Genomic DNA, 22,673 nt, shown 5'->3' with positions numbered 1-22,673 from the left:
GGGAAAAAATGCCCCTGGTTGACTTTGGAGTTTTCAACCAGAATGTAGAGTCTTAATACTACTGTATATGATGGGATAATTTCGCAGGTTTAATTTTCACACATGCAATGGCTAAACTCAACGAAAATATCTGTAACCCATCGGCTTTTGATATGTGGCTGTTGAACATGTAAAAAATTAACACTGCGAAAATCACCCATTTATACAGTGTTGGTATAAGTGGTATTTGTCACTACACAAATTTTTACACTTTCAAAATATCTAATTATGGATCTACAAAGAAAACCAAAAGCAAAATATTTCTTTCTACAAACTTTATTCTTTTTCAAATTTTCAGTGTGAAAAATTAAATCAGTGAAAATTACCACCTATCCCGGTATTAGTGCATTATTTTGTGCATATAACAAGTAAAAAAATGAGGCTATACCTATATAAAGCTTCAGGCTCATGATAGTATTGTGTGCAAATATGGCCTGCTTGACTTCCATATAATGTTTGCTTTTATTTGTTTCACATTTGACACCATTTCTAAAGCACCTTAATTTTATAGTCTGTTAAGTCGTGTTCCCCTTTAGATGCGAACAACACTATTGTAGCAGACGGAAGGCTTGGCCTCAGTATCTAAGAAGAATTCTGAAGTCTGACCAAGTCAGACTCAAAACTACATTCCCAAACTAATATCGCCATATACAATTCCAACAAATTACCACATGCCCAGATATTGGTCAAATTAAATGCAACTTCATGAATTTTTACAAAATGTTTTGGAAAAAAAAAAAAATTGGGCTCTAGACCATTTTAATACTAAAATTGACCCCAGATAAGGGGCCACTGAAAACGAGACCTATTATAATATTTGTGGCACAATCTCATATGAACACTCTTCCAAATTAAAGGACATAAAAATGAATCTATCAAGTTTGGATCAGTTAGCATTATACAGATACAGCCACAGTAAGACCACTTGGAAATTTTGACAAAACAAAAAAATATACTTTGCTCTGAAATCAACAAATCCCACATTCACACAAACAGCAAATATTTATGTTCACTACACTAAAAAAATAAAATGTGATGCGTTTAAGCAAAATCAATCAAGCTCGGAAATATTAAATTTTCAGTTTCTGATAGGATAGTAAAAAACATTTACAAGCTGCATTTTGCAGAAAACCCCATTGAAATTGAACCAGTTCCAAACTTTGCAAAACAACAGGAATCACAAGGAAATATTTCCTTTGTTTGGCTATATCTCAAAATCGATATTTCCGAGTTCTGACTGATTTTGCTTAATCGTATCACAAATAGTAAATTCACCATTTTGTAACTCAAAAGGCAAATGTTTCGAACAAAATAATAAAATTGAGCATTACTTAAAATTTAAAACATTCTTTCCTTGATCAAAATTGCATTTTTATGAATAAAAATTCAAATACCTTGTTCTTTTTTGTTTTCATATTTTTTTTCCCCATTAAACAGGATGCACCATTTAACTTCCAGGGGGGGGTGGCTGGAAGTTGAGGTCAGGGCAGGTTTTTTTTTTTTTTTTGCGTGTAGATGGCCAGTTTTTTTTTGTATTCTACACCATGTATTGCCCAGGTGTTTTTTTTTTTTTTTTTTTTTAATTTTGTATTTTTTATGCATTACTGGACATATACACAGTTTGGTGGGGAAGTATATTCTTAGTGACAGGCGGAAAGGGATTTTTTTTTTTTTTGCTCATATATAGTGGGAGAAGTTTTTTTTTTCCAAAAACTTCCAGCCCCCTGGAAATCAAATAGTGCATTCCTAAGTGATGTTGGTAATGTTAGTTATTCCACTCATTCATGCAATACAGAAAATATCTTTGGTACACATATTATCTGCATTGCATGAGCCAATGAGATAACAAATTTATCATTCAGAGACTTGAATTAAAATAATAAGAACAAGATGCATTTTGACAGCACTAATTTCTGTATTCCTCAGCCATCAAGACTAAATAATAGGAAAATATCTGAAATGGTTTTTTACCATTGATATAACTGTATACATTGTACATGTCTCTGAATGATTAGATCTTAATCATGTTTCTTCTATTGGATTTTTCTATTTGAAATTCGCCATATGCCTAGATTTAAGAAACATCTTCCACTGAGGGAGTACGTTTTTCAAATGGAACTGCTTAGGGTTAATTATATTGAACCTATACTCCCATTGTATATGGGTATATCTGTATTTTCAATACCTGGAGTATTTCAAATGGAAGTTACCCAATTGTCTATTCTATTTGAAACTCATGCCCCTTTGTGGAAGACTTTAGCTAAATCTTCCGCAGGAGTGTGAATTTCAAACAGAATAGCCCATTTAGCTCCCATTACAGGGTCAGAATTTCGGCGAGAATCCGTGAATCGATTCTCGTAAACAGATTTGCGTGAATCAAAGTTTTGTAGTTTACACAGAAGTTGATTTGCAAGAATCAAATTATTCCTGCAAATTTATTCTGCAAGAATCAAGATTGATTCTCGCACTGTGAAATGAAATTCTGACCATGCATTAGGTGGTGAGCAAGCAAGCAAGCAATACGGTTCTAAAGCTATGGTAAATGGAGTGGACTGCATACCTGGTTCAGAAAAGGTTACAAAATATCCCTATGCTACAATAAGGCACCAATTTGCAAGACTGGGATGCATAATCAATTAATATTAGTAAATCTTTGTAATCAACCTAGCTACTAGGCCAAAAAACAAATTGTCATTTGAGTGCAAGAAAGTCATATGCACGACAGCTGGCTTTTGTCATTTAAAATTTGTAGCACTTTTAAGTCAAGTCTGAGTGTTGTGGGGATTGAGATGCTTTCAGGAACAACTTTAATAACCTCATAATAAATCCAATGCCTTGTGACAGTAACATTTGTCAATTTTATGGATTCCTTTGCAAATACAATTTCAAAATATGACATGCGGCAGCCAATTTATCATACGACTTTCTTGCAATGACAGAACCAAATGGATCAACACTATTGCAGATAGAAACATAATAGCTGCCATGTATCAAGCAAGCACACTACTCAAATGGTCCCTATTTCAAGTGAATACACTCTACATTGACAATGCATCTGGCAAAGTGAAAACTTTGAATGAGTGAAAACAGTTGAAATCCATGATACACCCCTGTGGAACATATTATCTTGATCTCCTGCACAGATTTCAAATGAAGTCACTCATTCAGGTAACCCCATTTGAAATTCACAATCCCTGTGCGGGAGATTAAGGACATGTCTTCCGTAGTGGATGTTTGGATTTCAACTAGAATAGCACATTGTTAAAACAATATTTATTATTCTTCCTCTTGAGATAACGTCAAATGAAAACAGCGACTTGTGTGACACAGTGCTGATAACAGTGATTAAATAAATAAAAATCCATCATTATAAAATCTTCTAAACTGTCCTGCCAATGGCTTTGGTGGATCTATATGTGTATGATGCTTCCAACTCAGCCAACTATTGTTGCAACGTCATTTAAAAGTAATCTACATTGTACTTAGGTTGTCATCATCTACATTGAAAGTCTGTGAACTCGTATTTGTGTTGCGAAGTGACAACGTTATGTTTAATGTCGATTTTCTGATGTTGATGTAACATCATTATGATGTTGTTTCGACCGTATTATTCATATGTTGTTACAACGTTTGACCGGGCTTAGACGAGTTCACAAATTTACGTATTTACAACGTATATGACCAGCTACGTACAACGTAGTGTGTTGGCTGGGAATGGGAGCATTTCAGGTTATCACTTTACCAGAATGAATGACAACATCTGGCCACCAATGTAAAAATACAGTATGTGAACTAAGTAAGAAAGTATTTACTGCATTTTTGCATCTGGTTGCAGATATGAGTAAGGGTATTCCTGTTGAAATCCATACCCCCTATGGAAGGTATGACCTTAATCTCCTACACAGCTGGTGTAAATTTAAGAAGGAGTCACCTATTCAGGTAACCCCATTTGAAATTCACACTCCCTGTGTGGAAGATTAAAGTCATGTCTTCCATAAAGGGGTGTATGAATTTCAACTAGAATAACCCAATTTTGGCAGCTTAGTTAAGATTTTGGACCAAAATAATGCTTCTTGTATTGCACATTGGCGAGTATAAAAATTGGTCATAAACTTGTTATTATCATTCAGTAGATATGAATAACAACACTACATTGGTTAAATGCCAAAGAATATAATTTAGTTTTCATATACTGTACAATATATAGCCGTAATTAATCAGCATCGACAATCACTACGTTTGCATATTCGCAGAGTATTGTAACCATGCTGATCGCGTGCCGAGACGGCAATTACATGCTACCTTGTGTCAAGCGCTAATTGCGCCTCACGCACACTGGCACTGGCGTGGGGTATTACATGGTCTGGTGGTAATCGCATGGCGGAAAACAATAAAAGAATGCATGGGAGAGTTTTGAGTATAACTTGATTATTTTTGGATGGTAGTGTTACTTATTTATCTATTTGCATCAATTAAGTTCATGTCTACTGAATGATAAATTAGTTATCCCCTGTCTCAACGGTTCATGCAATAGGAAATGACTGGCTTGAGGTTGTATTATATACGACTTCAAACCAGCGATATTTTTTCGTATTGCATGAAGAAACAGGGGATAACTAATAGTAGTCTCTATGCTTGCTTGGGGCAGTATTATGTAATTCTAACATGCTGCGTGGCGGAAATTGTTAAGTTTCACGCTTTTGCGGTTAATTTTAGAACCGCAAACTAACCACAAACTTTAAAAACATATTTTTGACCAAGGCTTTAATGTGTATCTGTTTGAAAATACAAGAATTTGTTAATAACAGCTAATATCGCTAAAAAATACTGTTTCCCCTAAATTGTACATATCAATATGCTTTTGCTTAAAATATACTGCATGCAGTGCCAGTTCACACCCGAATTTGATTCAATGAGTGCGACTAGCACTTACATATAATATCTACCCTACTGGCATAGAAAGAAAGGCATAGATTCAATATGTATGTCAAATGCAAACATGCATCTAAGTATAGTGATCCTTTTCTGAACCAAGTTGCTTCACCTTAAACGCCATTATATGGGTTCTATGTTCTATTGTGGACATATTTTCAGGCACCTTCAAAATTCTTCAGATATCGTTGATAGGCTGTGTGTGTACCAAGTTCAGCTCGCATCCTCCTCCATCAGATGGAGGAGGATGTGACCTGAACTTGGTACACAATGCTCTTGCAAGGAGGTGGTCACCACCTGAGCTTGGTTCATGTACATCAAATCGATCCATTGTGAATCTTGCAATACCTACACAAGTCTTGTTGGTATGACTGTTGACCAAACTCTCATCCTTGGCACATGTCATGCATACATGTCATGGATGACAACTGAACTGAAGGATTTTGAAAGTGCTGGTTTTTTTTCTTCATCATTTTCTTCATCAGCACACAGTATTTTTCATTTTCATCTCTAATATAATTTGTGGATGCATTTAGTCTCGTTTCTCCTCTGCAATAACCATGAATAGCCTCTGCATCCATTCTGTGCTGCTTCCTGGAAATAGAAGATGACAGAGATTAATTAAAATTATGACGGTGTAGCTTAAGGGTAGGCACGGTATTGTTGGTCGAAGCAGCCAAAATATCGATTTTCATTATCTAAATCAATATATTATTGAAAAATTACACTTTGATGTTTTGCAAAAGTCCATTCTACAAATCATATACTTTGAAAACTTGCTTGATTTATTGCTGTTAATGAGTTATGTGCGTTTTACAAAAGTATTGTTTCAATACTGGAATTCTGGCCTCATAGGCCTTAGGGCTCATATTGAAATTCCCTTACACAGGAAGATGTGCGCCATCCAGCAGCTTTCCTGTGCTAGCCTTCTTTTGTTAAAATCCTGGGCAGGGTGTATCACTGATGCATATAATCCATCCGTTTTATGACCGAGCTTTCCTGAGGCGCGCACTTAGCGAGGGGAATCCTGCCTTCTTTCTGTGTGAAAACGTGGTAGGGTATTTCAATATGAGCCCTTAATTTTACACAAGGCCATGTTTCACTGGTCTGTGGATTATTGGGTTGGAAATATATAGATATATGTCTTTGTTGTCAATTGAAAGTCCAACTAATTCTAAAAATACTGGTACCAATATCTCATTTTTGCCAAAAATGGAGATGGCGCAGTATTGCGCTGAGCCTTCGATATATGTGACGTGTCATGTCAAAAGGAGACACTTTTGAGCAGGATCGTAAATGGAGAAATAGCCAAAAATCTGCCCGGTGATTTTTTCACAATTTGAGTTTGTTGCGAATTTGTGATGTTATTAATGTTTAAAATATCGTCTGATAGTTTCAGACCGGAATGTAACTGGCATCTTGTATTTTTTGAGACATTTTTCAAGGTTATTCCTACTCTCCACATTGTCAATAATATTTTTAAAGGCAGATATCTCAATTTTCAATTTTATAATACCATAACTTACGACCTCAGTATCTTCGCCTACGAGTGTCCGATTTCATTGGGGAAAACGGCATTGTAGAGCAAAATATCTCTATATTTAAGATCTGTAAAAACCTCAAAATTAATTAACCTGCCCAAAAGTGTCTCCTTTTGACATGACACGTCACATATGACCAGTGGTGCTTGGGCTTGGGCAAAATACAAAATATTCTTCTGCAGGTGAACATCCTTTCCTTTGGTTTTGACACACAATGTTTTCAGTTTTGATTCATTTTGGTTTTTACTTACGGACATATCGTTGAATGATTCTGGCTTGTTCTTCCAGTAGACACCAATGAAATAGACTGGTACACCTGTCAACAGGATGGCGAGACCGATTAAGGTGTCGTGAGGGTGCTGCTATGGTGCCCATGATGACCAGGAATACATAGCGATGACGAAGATGATGGGCAAAGCAATGTTGACCTGCAAGAATGGAAGTGAGAAATTTTAGAAATAACAACCCAATACATTTTTGATAAATACGGAAAAGATACTGTGTACAAAACATGCAATATTAATGGCCTATAGAGTGATTTGCCGAACAAAAATATTATTTTCTCTAACTGTGCCACCAAACAATCAACAATTATATACCCCAATTTGATCAAAATGTCTATTGCATTATAACACTCTTGTGAAAGTGTTAATAGCTATCCTTGGTGTCCACTCTAGTGCCACAGCATGCCGAATTTGACAGCCTTGATGTGCAAAAAGAAAACTTACTTTCTTCCTTCCATATATGTGTTTACCTCCAATGGTTGAGTATCAACGCACGGGCTTTACGTGCACAGTTTGCCTATGTACGATCCTGGAACCTAGGATTGATTGCAGATATCAGAACCGGTCATGGTCCCCCTTCTCTTTTCGAATAGCTCTGTCACTTAACATGCACAGGTTTGACTCTTCTTGTTCACTGGACCAACGGCTTTAAGTGACTTCCGAATCACGGACGTTGCACATACACTACCTATATCTGCACGTGCTAAGCAGTGTATGGGGGCGAGAAGAAATTCTACAATTAAATTCAGTGGTGAAACTGGACTTAATTGAAGGATTCCCGACCATGTAGGAACTTTTTGGGAGGGAAGAGAATTTTCACCTAAGGCAAGCCCAAGGCTCGAACCCTCACCGATCGTATCTCCCGAACACACAAAAAAAATATAATAAAGGTACGTTCACACTTTTCTTCTGTTTGATGTACGATTTTGTCTTTTTCAGACTGCTTTCACGTTTGCCAATTGTCCGTTTCAGTGACACAACTATTCTTGTTCCAAATATGTAAACATCTAAATTTGGATGAATTTCAGGGTAATCTAAATCACTGAATGATGATACTGATGAGGGCCAATCATTCCAGTTGAATAAATTTATGTACAAGTGTCTTGTCCACTCCTTGATTATGATTCTTGGACATTACCTTGACAGGTCTATGTCGCTCTGGTTCCCTGATGCGCAGGACCAACAATCCAGCGATGGCGGCCCCTGTTGCTAACCATGTGACAAAGCTGAAGTAATTGATGAGTTTACCAATGTTTGAAGAAAACAGATACAGAAGGGATAGGAAACACTGAAAAGAAAATGGCAAGAAATAAAAAGAAATATTATATTATGATCATTCTGTTATGTTATACTATCATATCTATATGCACAATAGATTTCAGAGAAGAATGGACCTATCTTGCTTTGATTGAGGCTGTATCTCTTAATGAGCAACATATAGGCAGGGCTTTTTGTTCACTTAGCGACATTTCATGAGCAACTTCTTTGGTTCCCTTAGTGACACTTCATGAGCAACTTCTTTGGTACCCTTAGTGACACTTCATGATCATGGAACAAAACTTTGAACTGGTCGCAACCAATCAGGTTAAATTAAATTGTGTACTTATAAATTGGGTTGCCATGAACTTCAGTGGTTCATGCGGAACTTTCAAACTAAAATGATCATCAGGCTTTCTTTTGGTACAATTCCACTTTTATGTTCTTATTTTGGTCAAGTAATAAATGCTTTGTTATTTTGAGAATGCCGCCAGAAAGTTGAATTAGTGACAAAGGAGGACCAGCTGAACTGGCTATTAACGGTGATAGCATTATCCCTATAAAGAGGAAGTTCTGAATAAATACAAAGTTATAAAGCTGTATCTAGACACTCAGTAATAAATAAGGGTTCCTCAAACAGACATTTGTTTGAACAGGTCTTTTTAGGTAAATGTCATAGTGCTAAAAATTAAATCAGGCTTTATTTCACATCTCTTTTTTCTAAAGAGGGACTACTTACTTGCACTTGGGTATTCCTGTTCTGTAAATATTAATTTTGAATATTTTTAATATCTAATTTTTAATTAAATTATTATTAAATTTAATTTAATTATTTTGAATTTTGAATATTTTAAATTTTAAATTGAATTTAATTATTTTAAATTTTAAAATATTTAAAATTATTATTTAATTATTTTTATTCAATATAATTTTCATTAATTTAATTTAATATAATTTTCATAATTTAATATTTTTTTATTATTTACTATAATACAAATAAATATTATTATTATTATTTAATTATTTGTAAGTTTTTAATTATTTTTAATTTTTATATTTAATATTATTAATATATTTTTAATGTTTTAATAAATTTTAATATTTTAAAAATATTTTAACATTTTAAAAATATTTTAAAAATATGTTAATATTTTCAAAAATCAGGATGGGGTGGGAACCCCTAGTCTTGTTTAGGGTGGGCGTCCATTATCTGAGATGAGTACTTACTGTGAATATCAGTGATGGTACAGGTGTCCGCCTATTTACACTGATCATGGCAATAGCTTCTGGGAGATGGCCTTCTCGTGCTCCTACAAAGTAGATGCTGAGGTGTGAGAGAAAAGGATTAAAACAAACAAATTAATCAATAATTGATCATCAAAATTTTACATGATTGAGGCTATAAATTTTTGACATGTACGACTTTCGAAAGCTGAATGTACTTATTCTCATTTTTTTTTTAAATAAGTTTTTCCCATCAAAATTATCTGCATGGGGTAATAGTTGTTGGGTGAAGCGGAGTTGTATAGGAAATCCCATGTGGCAAAGTGTCACATTCGGCAAAGCCTAGCATGACACTGAGCAGGGTATTTCCCATATAATAACATATCCACACGGAACCTTATTTTGAAAAAATATCATACCTTTTAAAAGTCATTCTAAAAATTCAAAAATCAATGTGTTGAATCCTTTTAATCCTTCAAAGTACATTGCAATAATCTGTGCAATGCGCTTACGCCTTGTTCATGTAGTACTCCAAAAGACATGAAAAGGCATGATACACGTTCATCGACCTAGTATGACACATTACAGGGTCGTTAGCTGCGCACTTTCTGATTATCCAGAGCCAGCAGTTTTGGCTAGGTTTTACAATAAGGTACGACACACACGTCGCACAAGCTGCGCTTTATTCCCCGAGTATGACCGTTCTCAAAAATATCAGCAGGTGTATGACAAGAGATTCTAAAGTACGTTGCACCCAAGTACTTTCACCTGACCATCATCAGTCATTCTTGAAGAGCGCATCACTTTTCAAAGTTTTTGTCACTGTGTTCAAATGCCTCTCCCAGAGTGTTCCTGATGAGCACCTGTCTGATTGTGTTTTCCCTGCGCGTACTGGACCGCGTTTTGCTGCGGATACCACCCTCCTGACTGAGCACAATACAATCAAAACCCTTATGTCAGCTGAACACCGGACCTTATCTTATAATGTGCCTCGCACCTGGAATAGACTGCCAATTGGTATCAGGGAATCACAATCGGTGGGTGCTTTCAAGATGTACCACTGTAATCTATTTTTGTATGCTGCTTTTTTTGTTTTTTCATGTGATTTCTTGTGATTTTTCTGTGATTTCTTTGTTTTGATAATAAAAATACATGAAGATAAAAAAGATGGTTCAAAAGTCACATTTACATTCACAGGTAGTTTTGGTTTTCCTCATGTTGTTCTTTTGCTTTCTAAAATTTGGGTCTTTGGGTGCTTCGTTCTACATGTAGCAGCGCTATAGCATTATGTCAATGTATGTTGTCCTGGGCCACATTCTGAGATCCACTCACATTGCAAGATGATGTCATATGACTTGATGATGTTATCAGTGTAGATGACATCATGATGTCATATGACTAGATGTCATCAGTGTTGATGCTCTTGCCTCTGCCCACCCATTGTATCAAATTGATGTTGTTTTTTCGTAATAACACAATGTGTCATGTTGTGAATGGATATCCACATTTGGATCAGATTTTCAACAACGATGACGCACGCTATCATGTGAAAATACTCTGGGTGGATTTAAACAACATAAACAATGCATCCGATCATAAGTACATCGTAACTCAAAACTCATCGTAATTTACAAAATGTGCGTTTCTGAAAAATGGATTTATATTTTTAGCAGTGATGAGTTTTGCAAGTATAGGATTATCCCAAGGTAAAGTTTCATAAGTAAAGAATACTCGAGATGACCCTTAAGATGGATTGCTACAATATGATATGGTTGAACAATTTGGGGAATTCAATCACTGCATGGTGAGCAAAACACATTTTGATAATGTAAAAGTCTAATTACCTTTCCATTTGCAATTTACCACTATTATGATTATGAATGATGAACCCGTATTTTAAAATAATTTGATGGGCATAGCTACTATTTTTATAGGCCCAAGTTGGGTCAGTCGGTCGGTCTGGAAAAGTTTTTTTCCTTTTATTTTTCCCCAAGTACCAAAAGTATAAATGTAAAGTACTTGTTTGTATGTAAAACACTCACTGACCACAGAATTTCCACAAAAGACAAATTCAAGGTAAATCCTACTTTAGTTGTCATTTACATGTCTGGTAGACTTTATATACTGCATTTTTAAGTTCAATAATGTTTTTCATGTGTAGATGCTGAGGATGATAATGCCGTACGAAATATCGGAAGCCTCAGCTAGGTACATTATACGACTTGACAGGGGGAAACATGCATGCAGGAAATGGTATTTAACAACATTTCTTTTATATCTTCAGTTTTCAGATGAAAAGTTCATGTCATTTTTGGGAAAATTATAAAAAATACAAAATTCTACTGTTGGGACTGCAGAGATGGTCTTTTTTTTGGTCTAATTATATAGGAAACTTCCTCTTCAAATATTAACACACTGCTTACCGAGACCCTGTTAACAGCAGCCCATTGACACCACCAAATGTTGATAATGCTACAGAGACTGGCATAATCCAAGCCATTGGTCCTAACAGCTTCTGACCAAAGGTCTGTAAAAGAGATGGGAAGAAAAAAGAACAACTTACATAACTTAATGGTTTGTTTGTCATAAAGAGATATAAATTGTGTTATTTTATAACAGATTTTTTTCATTTGTTATTTTATAACCATATGATATAACCAAATGAAATTTTTTTCATTTGTTATTTTATAACCATTGGAATTGTATCCAATCCTTCAAATCAGTCTTTACTGGCTTATACGACTATATAGTTTGTTTCATCTGGCTGCATCATCAACAGGATTTAGGTAAAATCATGTCAGAGCAATGCTCACAGGCTGAAGTCCCTGTTTCTCCTTCCTTGGGTGTGTGTGTGTGGCCCAGACTCCTCTGAGTCAACATCTTGAGGGGGGTGTTGGCTACACCCAGGCACATATTTATTTGGGGGGGGGGGCTAATTTTGATAAAGTGGACTGGGGTGGATTTGAAAAAGTGGACTTTTTTTAAAAATTTTGACCTTTTATGAACAAAAAGGATTAAAAAAAACCTGTATTTTTTCACTCGCTACGCTCGCAAATGGGGTTACTCTTCGAGGTCAAAAAGGGGACTTTTTTGCCATTTGGTGATTAGGTGGGGCCTCCGCCCCCTCGCCCCCCCTGGTTATGGGCCTGGCTACTCCTCCTACACAACAAGTCTGTTTTACCATCCAGTCACATATATGCCGGTACCCATTTATAGACTTGGGAAGTTGGGTGGAGAGAGCCAATAGAGGTTTAGGGCCTTGTCTAAGTCCGGGCTCAATTTAGAAGGATTTTACATGCACAAACGCAAGTAACTTTAGCTCTGTGCATGTAGCATTTTGCCTGTGCATGCAAAATTTTGTGTTGATTCAGCCCATTTTGAGGAAAAAATCAAGAGTTGGTTTTTTAGTGGATAATTTAACAAGAATGAAGTACATTCCTCCACACAAAGTGATGTGACAGAGAGGAAATCTGTGTCAGATTAAAGCTTCCTCTGGTTTTCCTAAGAGATCAGCTTATCTATCCCATAGTACCACAATTATTTAGTTTTGTTTGTTTACAGTGGTATAATTAATTTGAATACATCAATAGCAGATTGCCATTCCTATTTTGGATTGGTTGTGCAGCTGGGACTCCGACAAAAGTACAATGAAAATTATAACAAATTTGATGAAAAAAAGACCCAAAATTACACCGACTCCTTTGGACCAGCCAAAATTTCCTTGCCCCCCCCTTTTACCCTGCCTACTCTTTTTGCCCACCTGAGGTGGGGGCAGAAAATTATTACACACAGCTCCTAATTGAAATGAAAGCAGCAATATTTTTACATTCGCACAATATACTACGCATGTACCAGTAAGTTCTACTCATCTTCTATACCACTACAACTATGAATTATCCATTCAATTATATTTTTAGATTCCATAAACATTTACTACATGTACCACCATTTTCAGTATTGATTTCATCCTGTAGTATTTTTAACCTTGACTCTCTACCGCCACCAGCTATTCATATCACTATACTTGGATCAGAACCAAATTGGCAGGCTTTATTTTTATCAATGTACTTTGAAGTGAGTCTTGTGATATTTGCAGCAAAAATTGAAAATGATATATACATCCTATAGTTTGTTTGGCTTATAATTGGCGAAAAAAAAAGACTCTTAGTCATTAACATCGTGCATTGCTATAGAATGGAGTGCACACAACATGCCCGCTTAAGTTGCGTGTTGCATAAGGCCCCTAACAGTCAATTTTGAGTTTCCCGTCACATAATTTCTGAAAACAAGTGAGGTAACTTTTTCATTATTCATTTATATTTGTCTGCCTTTCATTATATGACCAAGACGCATGTAAAATGTGTTGTTATTTGCCGCTCACTCACTTGAAGATGGATGTTTAGCCCAAATGAGATTCAAAAGTATATTACAAAGAGTCTGCAAGGTTGACAGCAAAATGTATGTTTTGATTTTGATTTTTCCACAAAAAATAAAGGGATATTCCTAATTTTTTTTGCAAATATAACCAGTTTTCATTGGTATTTTTTGGAAAATTACAATAATGAATTCAAGTGAGGGTCTGAAAATGAAGTGAGGGCTGGTGCCGGGAAACTCAAAATCGACTTTCCTTGGCCTAATGCGTGAATATTGTGTGCTTATATATCCACAAGTGTAAGTCAGGACTTTATTGACACATGCAGTAACATCAACTAAATGATTTTTACCAATTGTAATCCGAACATGCTTTAGTGTCTGTTTGCAATGTTATACCCACAAACAACAAAGCGTAGTAACAAAATCCTAATAAATTCCCGCCTTTTTGGGACTGATCAAACTTGATATGATATTCATAATGATTACAAAATCTCTTGATGAATACACCAGGCATAACAGAGGATGGAGAAGATTTACTATCAATCAAAAGTTCAAAGGTAACACATGCACAATTCTTACTAATAAATGCATATACAACTTATGGATTCATGAGATTTTCATGAAAGTACTGATTTGGAAGCATTATAGTATATAGTACTCAGGGTGTAAATTATAGGAGAAAAAATTTTCTGAAGGGAAGGGTAACCAAATTTTTTTACAATATTGAAAAGAGGCCGGCTGGGCAAGCAATTCTTTGCAAATTTTTGGGACACATTTTTGATATTACTGCACCCAAAGGCATAAAAAATAGTATGAAAACAGTTAAATGTCCTGCTCTCATCCTGGGTCTAAACCCTCAGTGTATCTGAGGGTACTCATATCATGTGGGTCAGCAAACTTTGAAAACACCCCCTTTTGCATCTCTTTCCGTGAACTTCTCAGAGGAAAAACACTTCTTTTATATCAATTTCGCAATTTTTTTGTGCTTCAACAATGCCCCTTTTTTGGTTAAAGGTGAAATGTTTAAACGGTGCCTCTCTCTTTGACAGAAACGTGTATTAGGCAAGTCCAGAAACTGTTCCCAAATAAACTTTTGAGCAATATTGTAAGAATAAATAATGGAATATGCACATTATTTATTTGTTTTCCCAGATGAAGATGTTTTTTGACAATTTTGTTAATGAGCTATTAAAAATTACCCTTCTTTTGTATGTTTTGCAAATCACATTTTTTTCACTCTATATTTCGCGAAACTTCCAACAAATTTGAGTCGCAAAAGTCATGACAAGGGGGGAGGGGGGCAGGGACTGTCTTTTGGAATTTGCAGGAGAGCATTAAATACAGCTCTTCTGGAGTCTTCAAGGAGAGCTGTTTAGAACATTTACAATAGAATCTAAGGAGAGCATGGTTAAGGAGATCTGAAAACCACTCTCCTATATCAGATTTAAGGAGAGTGATTGCTCTCGCTCTCCTCAAAAGGCAGTCCCTAAAGGGCTTTTTAGCATGTTGAAAGTGAAACACATAATTACTGTACACCCCCCTTGCTCATAAGTAGGATGTCCATATAGTTATGTACCATTTCCTAATTACATGTAGACTGTAATCACTTGTCACAAGAGAATACATGTATCCACACCACTCCACGCCATACATAAATTCTCCCAGTCACATTTCCCCAATATGAAATTTTTAAAAAGTAAAATTTTAATTTTAATTCTTTTAAAGTTTGGCAGAGGCGGGATTCGAACTCACGGCTTTGGCTAGTATCACGTATACCATACGTCCAGCGCCTTAGACCGCTCGACCACGAAGAACTTGATAGTGTCATCGTGAAAATTTATACCTATAATATTAATAAATCGCAACTTCATTACTGCATCATATTTTGGAATTTTATTTGCTTAAAACATTAATGTGTATTATAATAAAGCTACCATTATTTATATTGTTGAATTCTCAAGCGCATAGAGACAATTAATACGAGGGGGTCATTATTTCTCAATTCACCCAATGGGAAACACCTCACCCCCTTCAAATTTGTTCAAAATTGGTATACATGGTGATTTTGGCTGGCAAAGCTCAAATTTCAAATTTTAGCTTAATCGGACGTCGGTTTTCGCTATGCCCGCCCATTTTTGGCGATTTCAGCGAAAAATGGCACGCCCATCAATATTGTCGCGACCATATCTCCGTAACCGTAGGTCCTACTGAGCTGAAATTGGTGTCATTATTTAGCTAATCTCTCAAAGAATCCAAATCTGCTATCATTTAGTATGTAGGAGTAAGAGAAAATTTGTGACCTTTTTTTCTGTACTTTGACCTTGAATTTGACCTTGTTGCCCACGTGACCGCGAGACGAATTTGCGTTGGAATTATACCCCATATGTTGTCTACAAAATATCAAAAAATTGGAGGGGTAATATTTTTTGTTTTTTTGCTAGACTTTCACAAAGCAAGCATGCAGGTGAAAACATATGTATTTAATGCATGTACATATAGGCCTATATACAATTGGCCTATATTATAATAAACTGCTCAAATAAAGAAAGTCCGCAGTCATGTAACTCGTCCTATTTCAAAACCTGATCTTGTTATGGCAATTTGATTGATACGGTCGTGTGCGAAATCTTGTTAGCTCCAATTTGATACCAAATTTACTACCAAACACTCAACAGTAACAAGGAGTGATACCAGTTTATGACATTTGGTGCATTTTCGAAAGTTGCAAATCAAAACGATACACGCGGTCGAAATTGCTTAGCGTGGCAATGTGGTCAAGCTTGTTTGCCCAATGATGAACCCATGTCGACTATCCGGCGCGCGCTTTATTCAATTGTTAATTTAAAACGCATGGATTGTTACAGTGCTTTACTGATGAATACTAGGGCACGATGCGATCGATATGACCTAGCGGTTGTTTCGGGCTATGTTAATGGTCGTATTTCTGCCATTCACCTACAGATCCGCGTGCTTCGCTTTTTAATTTGCAACTTTTGAAAATGCACCAAATTTCATATGCAGGTATCAATCTCTGTGAATTTAGAGTTTTGGGTAGCAAATTTGGTATCAAATTGGAGCTAACAAAACTCTGCACACGCCTTTATCAATCAAATTGTCATAACAAGATCAGGTTTCGATGTAGAACGGGTTACATGACTGCGGACTTTCTTTATTTGAGCAGTTTAGTATCATGTGTACAATATACTGAGCCTACATACAAAATTACAGTTTTTCAACCACATGCTTGCTTTATGAAAGCCTAGCAAGAAAACAAAAAATATTACCCCTTCAATTTTTTGATATTATGTAGACAACATATGGAGGTATAATTCCAAAGCAAAATTCGCCTCGCGGTCACGTGGCAACAAGGTCAAATTCAAGGTCAAAGTACAGAAAAAAAGGTCATATTTTTTCTCTTCCTCCTACACACTAAATGATAGTAGATTTGGATTCTTTGAGAGATTAGCTAAAAAATGACACCAATTTCAGCTCAGTAGGACCTACGGTTACGGAGATATGGTCGCGACAATATTGATGGGCACGCCATTTTTCGCCGAAATCGCCAAAAATGGGCGGGGCATAGCGCGAAAACCGTATGTCCGATTAAGCTAAAATTTGAAATTTGAGCTTTGCCAGCCAAAATCACCCTGTATACCAATTTTGAACAAATTTGAAGGGGGTGAGGTGTAAAATCATATTTTTTTTGGGTGATTTGAGAAATAATGACCCGAGGGTCCTATGAATAGGCCTACATACACAATTTACATAAAATCGATTTTGATATCGGCCATGTGCTCTGCTGTGCATGTGGTTTCCCGCAGTGGCGGAAGTTGTATTACGAAGTGCATCCGAACTCCATTTTGAAGCAAATGATTTTGACAAGGCATTGGATTGTTCCAGTTTGCATCCTAAATCCACATTAGACCCCTAATTTTATTTACAAAATCAAAAGATTAGATTATCATAACAACAAAACGGTAATCTTTTGTCGGGTCTAATGTGAAAATTACATTAAAAAAATGCAGTTTTTACAGAATTAATTTTCACTTAATTCCAAAAAAAAAAGGCGTATATAGATTGAAATAAATTCTCTACCTTCTATACTAGATCAATTATGACGCAAGTTGTTATCAAAAATTGTTGTGATAGATGTACAGTTAATATTCATATAATCCATTACCTATCTGATGGTACAGTTTTTACACAGAAAATATTTATTTGAAAAACCTGCCACTCGGCTTTTTCCGGAAAGGTCACAGGGTCGCCGTGACCTGTGCAATAATTACAATTAAAATTTTTCTTATTCCAACAGCAAGCGTTTCTAGAATATATTATGGCGAAATGTGGTGTAACATGTATCTATCTAGCTAATAATATCTGGTCACCTGGTTTTATAAGCATCTATATCATATAATAGCTGCTATGTTTTAGATTTCTATTCATAATGCACAAAACTCAGCGACTTGTCGCAGTTTCTGATGCTGCTCCAATTGCACCCATCTCAAATATTGTCCGATTTTACAGTCCGCTTCCATGCAAGACTGCGAACGTGGAAAATTGTGCTTTTCACGCTCAACGCCGCTACCGCTAAAACAAGAATGTGTTCTCTTTATTATGTTGATAAAAGAAAACTCTAGAGCGAAAAATTGTACACAAAAGAATTAACTTAAACATGAATGAAATCCTATAGATAAAGGTACTACACATAATTTCTTTTCATTACTGACCCACCTGAATCTGAAAGTGTTATGGTCTCAAAAATAAACTTTAAAGGGGCGCTTTGTGATCTACATCCGCCTCATGCCACAAACTTACTAAAAAAAAAAAAAAGTTAAAGATTTTTATACCATCAGAAACCTGTGATAACAGTTTGTGCTTTCTTGAAGATTTGGTTGTTTGAAAAATATATTGTTCAATTTGTATTTTCAGGTTATTGCCAGCCCAAATTGACAACATATTAGCATAATGGCAGGGGTGGAATTTCGGCGGGAGTCCGAGAGTCGACTCTCGCAGAGACTCCCGTAAAAGTCCTATTGCGAGAGTCCATGTGGACTCGCGCTGGAAATGATCGGCTCAGCGAACTTCCGTTTAAGTTCAACACGCCTTAAAACTCAAAGCCTGCAAAATATAAAGGAAAAGTTGCCAAAGATGCAATTGATGACATATATGGAAGTGAGAGTATGATGACACATATTAAAAACTTAACTTTGTTAGTTTGTTTGTTTGAATGCATTTTACGTAGGCCTACATATAATACCTTTTGGACTCCCGCAAGATTGTACAACGAGAATCCATTTACGGGAATCCATGGACTCTCGCAAAACTCTCTTGCAAGAATCCACTTGGACTCCTGTGGCACTTTACGAAATTCCACCCCTGTAATGGATGTTCATGAGCAACTTGCAAATCCAATGCCCAAAATGAACTAAAATGTTTAAAGTAAGCTTTTTTCATGGATGATTGAACCATATCATGAACAGAGGATACTAAAATCATAAAATACCCCTTTAATGTTTTTAAGAGTTCAGGGACCATAACCGAGAGCTTAAACATTCTCCTAAACTGGTTTTGTCTATATCATGACCTCATTGATAGTACTAGTTAATGAGCTGTTGTTCCCTAAAATTGAGCATATTCTATGATTCAGAATAATTATGCATACCTTAAGGCAGCTTTGTGTTATACAACAGAGATGCACGAAGAATGAAATGAGTTAATTTAATTCTGTATGCTTGGCAAAACAAAACACTGCAATTTAATTAGAGTTCACTAATTGGACAAATACGATGGAGTTTTGTAATTCTGTGACTGGGCAAGCTGAAAAACCAATCATGCAAATATTAAAATGGATATTTTGTATTGTAGTGTTAATGCATGTTATACATACTACTAAGTATAGGGAGCAAAGAAAATTAAAGCCATGTGTGATTTGCTCCACAAGGATGCCCTCAATTTTTCTTGAATTTCTAATTTTTGTACGATTGTAATGCCCAATGGTGTACTAAAATACCATGATGATAATAATACGATCAGTGAGCTAATACACACATTTTAGATTTTAGCTATTTTCTTTGCTTTACGTCATTTTTACCTCATTAAAAGTACAATGTGATCAGTGAAAACTAACATTTAAAGCCATGTTATAACATTTCCATAAAAAATAGATTAGTATTTCTTTTCCATAAAATGTTAGCTTTTACTGTCAGATATGACCCCTTTTAATTTTGAGAAGGATAACTGAGGCAACGGCAAAGAAATTTACTACCAGCGCAATGTCGCCGATGCATGTCACAGTTGTCACTCCTTCGGTTGTGCTACTGCACGGGTATTTGATGTTATGTGACAATTGTGTAAATAACAGAATTTTGAAAAATATTGAGGGCATTTTCCTCAGCAAATGTTATAATATGGCTTTAAATAGGAATCTATTCTTTATGCAAATCACACATCATGGCTTTAAGATAAGAGCCAAATCTGGATTGGGAGTCCAGTGCTCTGAGCTAATTCCTATGATGGATGGGAATCCCATTTACTACGGTAATATCTTAAGCGCATGAGACGTACAGAGCCATTGTTCCTTGCTGCTTTGTTGCCGGGACCGGGCCACACCCACATGATGCAACCCAGGAAGCAACAATAGACGTGATCAGTAAAGATACGACTTTCACATGATATCTACATAATTTGTAGAGAACACTACAAACAGATGACCGTATGTAAACAGTGAAGTGATTTATATTGCTTTATAACTTTTTTTATCATCATAATGAATTGCTAGATCGAGCTTTAAAATAAAAAACGTACTTAAAAATATCAACTCAAGAAAACGATGCGAATAAGAATGAGAAAAAAATACACAGTCATGCATAAGTCAGAATTTAGTAACCAGATACATTAGACTTAAGTAATTTTAATGTTAATCTTTGGGGTGAGCTTGTCATTACATGAATTTATCCATATTCCAATTTGTTTTTTAATAGTCTGAATGGATTATAATTTTCATATATTCTGCAGGCACCAGTCAGGGCACACTAAAGAAAAAGTGCAAGCCACTTTACATACAAAAAAAGTACATGTGCCCCATTCCCAGAAATATGACAAGGTATTCTATTAATGAGTCAAATGTGATACAGGGCATGTATGTTCAGTGTACAAATTAAGAAAAAAAATCAGGTTAACCGGCGGATGACCAGGTCATGAAATCTGTTCATCCGCCAGAGTTTTTGGTATTCCGTATATATTCGCCAAAATTGGGATTAAATAAAATATCATAACTACTATAGTACTCAAAATAAAATAAAAGACACAAATCAATACAAAATCCAGTGTCATAAGATTCTAAAATCTAAGTTTTTGGCTGATGTCAAAGCCTCATCATCATCATCTCAGGGGCCTCTATTGCACCCACAAAGCCACAGTACTAGTTTGGACTGAAAGAAGGCCACACAGTGCACACTCTAGCCCTAAACTAAGTATCTGGGGATGTGTTGGTTTGAAACTTCAAAGCTTTGAGGAGTACGAAGACTAGACAGAACTGGAAAGCAATGTGATTTTTCGTAAGCTTAATAAAATATCGGGACTAAATCATTTTTATATACTGTGTGCTTGCCCTGTGTGCTTGCCATATAGGCTTCAACATGAAAAGTCAAAGTTTTGAGATATTTTCTCCAAATATCTTAAGAACTACAGAACCAAAACTAGGCTTGTTTGTACTCATTTTAATGCACGTGTAATGCCGTACTCATTTTAATGCACGTGTAATGCCGATTCTAAATATGATCATGAAAATTTACAATTTACAATGAAAGTCCACTCAGCGGTAAAAACATCCAAATTAGAAGGGAAGGACCAATGTTTTCATGTGAGGCTGTTCAAATAATTTGCTTGCAAGTGATTTCTTGAGGGAGAGAGGATAGAGTAAACATTTTGGAAACACTAAACTCCCTGCCAATATGGGCTTGATAGAAATTGATATTATGTCAGAGTTGGCAATTTTTTATTAATCGACTTAAAAATTTGATTTAAATCGCATTTTTTTTATTTAAATAAATTAAAAAAAAAAAAAAAATATTCAAAGACCTATATGGGCAATTTTTATTCGTGTCCAAAAGTTGTAAAAGCATTAATAATGAAGTAAAACAGTTAAATTTAAGGAAGAAATTCACTTAAATTGGTCAAAAGTGGTTAAAAATGAAAAAGTTTATTTAAATTAGTGATTTAAAAAAGTCATTTGATTTAAATTGTGCCAACCCTGTATTATGTGAATAGTTCTCTGACCTTCTTTTAGGTCTCCTATACTTGCAATGTGCTCTTCCTGTATTGCAGTGATTGATTGATATGATACAATGGATACACATATCCACAATTTCCTGGAATAGAGTATACAGCCTAATAATTCTACAACTTGTGTGCTGGTACAATTAAGACTTCCGCTTGGATGACAGACTTGGTGGCACACCCAGCTTCCTCAAGTGTTTGTTTTACTGTAGAATATAGTGTCTTCAATGGGTTTTTCCATTTAAAATCCACACTACCCCTGTCCACAGAGAGGCAGTCTTCCACAGAGGGAGTATTGGTTTCGAATAGAATAAATAATTGGGTAACTTCCATTTGAAATACTCACTCCAGTTGTGGAAGATATAGGTAAAGCTATAAAACAGGGGGAGTATGGGTTTCAAAATGATTAACTCTGACCAATTATATTTGAAAAACTTACTCCCCCTGTGGAAGGTATTTCCAAAATCTTCCACAGGGGTAGTGTGGATTTCAACTGGATTAGCCCAATATCAGTTTTATATAACTTAGCTTGTGACGTATCATTGCAAGGCATTGTAAAAAAACCCCTTAAATAAATCATGGTTTTTGGCTAATCTAAATCATGGTGGCTCTCAATAAAAACCTGTCACTTAATACATAACAGTGATTGATCAATCAATCAATCAATCAATCAACCAACTCAATCATTCCTTCTTAATCACTAATTTAAATACATAAAAAGCCACCAATATGCATAGCACAATTA

At 35.6% G+C, this 22,673-nt stretch overlaps 1 protein-coding gene across 1 annotated transcript in view; it reads right to left on the bottom strand.

Annotated features, from left to right (window-relative positions):
- Positions 1-6,866: 6,866 nt before the first annotated feature.
- The window catches only part of LOC140146306 (large neutral amino acids transporter small subunit 1-like), a 90,545-nt gene continuing 74,738 nt past the window's right edge, over positions 6,867-22,673 (bottom strand). Inside the window, exons 6-9 of the mRNA XM_072168105.1 lie at positions 11,701-11,804; positions 9,281-9,377; positions 7,935-8,084; positions 6,867-6,940 (exon numbers count right to left, since the gene is read on the bottom strand). Coding sequence (XP_072024206.1) covers positions 6,875-6,940; positions 7,935-8,084; positions 9,281-9,377; positions 11,701-11,804 — 417 coding nt within the window. The 3' untranslated portion in view covers positions 6,867-6,874. The remainder of the gene's footprint in view (positions 6,941-7,934; positions 8,085-9,280; positions 9,378-11,700; positions 11,805-22,673) is intronic.

This window comes from Amphiura filiformis, chromosome 2 (assembly GCF_039555335.1).
Source record: "Amphiura filiformis chromosome 2, Afil_fr2py, whole genome shotgun sequence".
Taxonomy (NCBI): domain Eukaryota; kingdom Metazoa; phylum Echinodermata; class Ophiuroidea; order Amphilepidida; family Amphiuridae; genus Amphiura; species Amphiura filiformis.
Note: the sequence above shows the minus strand (reverse complement) of the source record. Positions and strands in the feature narration are given on the sequence as shown.